We start from the raw sequence: 6,000 nt of genomic DNA, 5'->3' as shown, positions 1-6,000 counted from the left end.
TTTACCATCCTAAATGACTTGCTCGCAGCCCAGAACTTAAAAACTTTTCTTTTATTCTGCTAGCATTGCTGCTAAGCATTTTATATCTATTTTCCTAGAATATGCTGTGGGGATTTATCTTCTTTCCTCCCTTCCTTCCTTCCCCTATTTTCTTCCTTTTTCTTAATTTCTGTAAGGGAAAGTTTTCCACTTTTTTGTTTGTTTTTGTTTTTGAGATGGAGTTTTGCTCTTATTGCCCAGGCTAGAGTGCAGTGGTGTAATCTCGGCTCACTGCAACCTCTACCTCACAGGTTCAAGGGATTCTCCTGCCTCAGCCTCCTGAGTAGCTGAGATTACAGGCATGTGCCACCATGCCTGGCTGATTTTGTATTTTTAGTAGAGATGGGGTTTCTCCATGTTGGTCAGGCTGGTCTTGAACTCCCGGCCTCAGGTAATGCACCCGCCTTTACCTCCCAAAATGCTGGCATTACAGGCGTGAGCCACCGCACCTAGCCAAAGTTACCACTTTCATCTGAGAGGAGTCCTGTCTCCTATCTCACCTATTTCTTCCCAACAGCCATTTCCACTACACTGTAACCAGAAGACAAAGGACAAACTCCCTCACTTTGTTTTTCTCACACCTGGATAAGGATTTTGTGCACTTACTAATATGGTTTCTGAAAAATGGAGGAAAGATTAGTAGTCTTCTCATACCATACTGTGGTCTTCTATTTTGTTCCCTCTGAAGTCTCTTGTTTCTTTTCTTAGCTACCACGTTTTAATTGAATGGCATTGAGTTTTTTCTATTGAATATTTTCACTGACTCTTTACTATTTTTGTTAAATTTCTTATGCAGAAATGTTTTATCTAAAGCAGTTGCATTCTTACATCTTAACACTGATATATCTAGAATTCATATTCTTAAAATCCCTACAATTTATACTCTTAAATTTTGTTTTCTGATGCTCACAGGTTTTGAGATTACTGATTTCATGTGCTCACTTTCTCCATCTAGGTTATATTTATCTTCCCTGAGCCTCAATGTGACTTTATCTGCAAAAGGAGAGTAAGACCTGTATTAGTTCATTCTTGCACTGCTGTAAAGAACTGTCAGAGCCTGGGTAATTTATAAAGGAAAGAGATTTAATTGACTCACAGTTCCACATTGCTGGGGAGGGCTCAGGAAACTTACAATCATGGCCGAAGGCAAAGGAGAAGCAGTCACCTTTGCCACAGGGCAGCAAGACGGAGCGAGTGCAATCAGGGGAAATGCCAGACGCTTATAAAACCTTCAGATCTCGTGAGACTCATTCACTTTGATGAGAACAGCATGGAGAAACCGCCCCCACGATCCGATTACCTCCACCTGGTCTCACCCTTGACATGTGGGGATAGTTGGGATTATAATTCAAGGTGAAATTTTGGGTGGAGACACAGCCAAACCATATTAAGATTTTCCCAGGTTACACCTTATTTTGAGATTGTGGCAATGAAATAAATGAGGGAATGTGTACTGATATCTTTTGAAAACTTTCACACACTCAAGAAAGATATTATTACTGTAATTTCCACTTTCCTGTCTCTACACCTGTTTTGGTATTATAGGGGCTAAATTAGTTTCAGATTTTTCATATATATATATTTTTTACTGTATTTTACTACAGTGAGCTATTACAGTGGATAAATTAAAGGTTCCTCTCTTTTGTATTGTTTTATCATAGAAACCTCAAAACAGCCTTGAAAACAGCCAGTTACTCATCTCTGAATGGCATAAATTCAATGATTATTTTTAAATGATAGATTCATTTCTTTGTAACCTGAAATTCCACCATAAAGGAAACCTAAACAGCTAAAAAATAAATAAGAAATGAAGGGAACCAGTTAGTCATTTTGCATCAATTTACAATACTGTTTGCACTAAACAGATGATTACAGCAGAGCAAAGTAACATGAAAGGATTTCTTTCTTTAGTTCCACCCTAGGGGCAGGCAACGGAAAAGACGAATAGCTGAACACACAGAGATGGGAAGCCTGTGTATGTAGTAAATCAGAAAGATAAAGGACACTAAGTAAATGTTCTACTCATTTCTGAAACTAAAAGCTGTGATCTGGTTTACAATAATAATCAAGTGGAAATCCACCTTAATCCTATGTCAAATGAAGTTCTATAGGCCCCTTGTAAAATCTAGTAACTTTGTCTTCAGACTGAAAGATCTGTAAGAGTTTATAGGTCTTTAACTCATTTATTTTTATGACTGAGCTTTCTTAGAATTTTGCCAGTATGGCACCTACCTATTGCGCACAGGGGTTGCCAAACTTCCTTTTGTCCTTCCTACAACTTAGTCATATCTCTGTTCCTTGCTATTGATTTTCCATCTCCATGATTGTGGCAGACACTCTACCTTCCAGACCCACTTACCTTGAATTCTTGAGATCAAAAGCCCACTTCTTAGCATACATCCTTTTCTCTTCAAGCCTCAGGACCCACCACCCCATGGCTGTCCTCACGCAGTCACAGTGAAGGGCCCATTAAAGAAGCACTTCCCCTGGTCATGATATCTAGGGGTTTGAAAATAGCCTTGGAAGCCTCGTGGTGCCAAATAATGGTAAGATCTACGTACAAAATGAGCCAAACAGCAGTCTAGAAAACTTTGCCTAAAATATTTCAAAGCTGTATATATTTTATTTATAAATAACATTTAGATACAGAGGTCAATAAGATGTTCCAAAAATTCCCAATTTTTTAGTACAGACACATCAGAGAGGAAAAATAGTATGTTTATATGTTTCTGTCACTTGACAGCAAAAACAAAGGCTGGTCATATCCAAATATCTGAGTAGACATAGTACCGATCACTTACAAACTACAAGCATTAGATTTATTTACTTATTTTATTTGTGGCACTCCTGAATAATTTCCCTGAATACTTTCATTCTCATTATGTATGCTATGCAATTATATCACATCAGTTATATGAACTTTGGTCAACTTAAACTCACTCTTCACTTAGCATGAATTCTGCTAAAAGAATCACCTGTGAGTAAACAATCTTTAAATTGTAAGCCCTTCTGCTTCCTTCTCCATCCATGTTTCCTGTGAATTTATTCCACCTGTGCACTGTGGGGGACAGCATAACAAAACTGATAAGATATTTTTTCATTCATTGTCTATTATCCAAAGATTTATTCTAGAAACTGTAGCATATTGGAATTTTAGAAGTATATCTTAATATCAGTCACACTTTATACCATAATACTTTGCTTTAAAAAAAATCAAATGTAGATATTGATACTCTGAAACCAGAAGGTTTTTAACCAAGGTCAAATTATTCCTCTGTCCCCAGTAGCACCAATTCAATAACTTTTGTGAAGCCCAGGAAATGGGACTCTAGATACTCCAGAAACACGTGCATTATTCTCACAGAAGTGGAGCAGGGATCAATGCTGTTGCTGCACAGACACCTTTATTACACATGTACACACACATATCTCTGTCACTGCATTCAAAACACTGTCACTTTACTGTCCCTATCGTATTCTCATGTATTCCTGAACTGTGTGATTTTCATAATCTCAAAAAAATAATTTTAATGTGTGGATGGGAAAAGTTAGTAAGGTCCTAATGCAAATACATAGCCTGGTGGCAAAACAGCATTTGTAAGGACCCCAGAATCCCTTCCAAGGATGTTACACCCCATAGTCAGCCCCAAGTGTAAGTCTCTTAATGATAGGCAGCTGTTGAAGAAATCTACAATTCTAGCCATTCTCCACGAGGCTGCTAAGGAATTGAGTCATTGGCAACTCACATGTGTAGAATCACTTGTCTTATTTATTTAATCTTGAGATCAGACAAGAAATCCATAATATTCCCAAAATACTTCTACATAGAGCATAAACACCAATTATGCAATATTCAGAGAATTGAGACTAAAAGACTGAGTTATTGAGAAGCTTAAACTCCTCCCTTTCTTAAAATAACATAAATATTAATAAATGCCTTGGTATGATCCCCAGGGACTCAGCCTTAGAATTTCCCTCTGCTTAATTTGATCTTTGACCTGAACCCACCTTATAAAAGCCTCAATTTCACATTTGAAGGTAACTAAAACTCCATTCCCTCACCTTTCTAGCATGTCTTTTTAATATATTATAAAGCACTCAGTACTGTACTCAGTATTTCAGCAAAAAGATTGCTTGTTAAATTCACAGAAGGAATGCATAAAAGGCAGAAGTAAATAAATGAGACATAGAATTCTTGTTTTCAAATAAAAGAACTTTAAAAATAAATTGGCCTGCAAAATGACTTTGCAATTACAGTGTCATATATGGCCCCACTGTGTCTCAGAGGCACTGCATAAATAGGAACAGAATGGCCTAATGCACTTTTTCACAACAGTGCTTCTCAGCCAGGGGCTTGTGCGAATTCATTCCACGGCTGGGTGCCGGTGACACTTCGGTTGGCTTTATTGGCAACATTTTGGTGATGCGTCCTATTCTAAGAGGAAGGCTAGAAACCAAGCACATGTCAAGAGCAAAATCCACCATGTTACTTCTTTTCGTGCTTCTTGGTTAACTCCCCAACGCCCAGTTGGATGTGGCCCTGGTTGTCACTGATTCTCTCTTCCCTGCGCTGGCTCTCCTGGGAGACTTGCTGCACAGCTCGCAGGATTGCGTTCTGCACAATCTGTTTGCTGGCATTCTGCAGCTTCACCTCTTCAGGCTCATTTCCAGGTTTCTCACCTAGCCAAAAACATGAAAAGGAGGGAAGAAGGAGAGAAATTAATTTCAGGAATGTGAGAGGGAAGGGTAGGGGAGAAAGAGGACGGAAGAGTGAGTGGACCAGTTAACTATGAGAAGACCACCAGAGCACATACAATTGGGGGACTGGTCTCAGGACATGCTGTGGATACCAAAGTCCTTGATATAAAATGACCTAGTGTTTGCATATAATCTACACACATCCTCCCATACACTTTAAGTCATCTGTAGTTACTTATAATACCTAATATAATGTAAATGTAATGTAAATAGTTGTTATACTATATTTTAAAAATTGTATTATTTTTCAGTGCTGTACTGTTATTTCTTTTACTGGGTTTTTTTCCCAATATTTTTCTTCCACGGTTGTTTGAATCCTAGGATCCTCAGCTGCTAGAGAGACAGTTTTGGCCAATGAGGGCCTCTGGGAAAGTTTCTAGAAAAGAACAGACCCTTGCCCTTTTGCACCTTCCCCACTTCTTTCAGGAAATGCAGACAGAAGCCTTCAGGTGTTGCAATCATCTTCCAGTAAGCGTGAAGATGAAAGTCAGCATTCTGGGCATGGCTGGGGAGAAAGCAGCAGCCTAATTTTGAAGGCAGCACTGAGCATCTGTACCAGCCCTGGGCCATGTCCTTCTGGGCATTCACGTATGTGATGAAAATAATTCCTTTCTGTTTAACCGAGTATTATTCAGGTTTCATGTTACTTGCACCCAAACACATGCATAGCGTATGTAACCTCACTGGGGCTGGAGAATAGATGATGACTGAATCCATATCAAGGTCAACTTTGCTCCTATAATAGGATCACAACCAGTGAAACTATCAGAAGCTGCCCGCTGCGATCTAGAGCAGGCATTGGCACACTTTTTCATCAGAACCTGCCCCCTGCTCCCGCCCCCTGGGATCTAGAGCAGGGATTGGCAAACTTTTCCTTTAAAGAACCAGTTAAGAGATAGTCTAAGTTCATGGGTCATACAATTTCTGGAACAACCACTCAACTCTGCTGTTGTAGCATGAAATCAGCTATCGATGAGTGCATAGGGCTTTCATTCAATAAAACTTCATTTACAAAAAAACAGGCCACAGGCCACAACTGGCCTGTGGACCAGTTTGTCAACCCCTAATCTGGAATGGTGGGAACTTCCTAATTAGAAGGCTAGGCAGTCTACCCAGCGCTGATTCTCTACTTTCTTTCTTAGGTAAAAACACAATTTTAATTTTATTTGAGTAGTTATGTAACTAGGTATAGCTAAATTCTTG

The 6,000-nt window shown here is 39.1% G+C and overlaps 1 protein-coding gene across 2 annotated transcripts in view; it reads right to left on the bottom strand.

Annotated features, from left to right (window-relative positions):
• Positions 1 to 2,635: 2,635 nt before the first annotated feature.
• AKAIN1 (A-kinase anchor inhibitor 1) overlaps positions 2,636 to 6,000 on the bottom strand; it is a 54,834-nt gene continuing 51,469 nt past the window's right edge. For both annotated transcript variants that reach the window (XM_025365540.1, XM_025365541.1), the window contains exon 2: positions 2,636 to 4,719. In XM_025365540.1, coding sequence (XP_025221325.1) covers positions 4,526 to 4,719 — 194 coding nt within the window. In that variant the 3' untranslated portion in view covers positions 2,636 to 4,525. The remainder of the gene's footprint in view (positions 4,720 to 6,000) is intronic.

The sequence above is a fragment of the Theropithecus gelada genome, chromosome 18, assembly GCF_003255815.1.
Source record: "Theropithecus gelada isolate Dixy chromosome 18, Tgel_1.0, whole genome shotgun sequence".
Classification (NCBI taxonomy): Eukaryota; Metazoa; Chordata; class Mammalia; order Primates; family Cercopithecidae; genus Theropithecus; species Theropithecus gelada.
The sequence above is the reverse complement of the archived record's forward strand: the minus strand, read 5'-3'. Positions and strand labels throughout refer to the sequence as shown.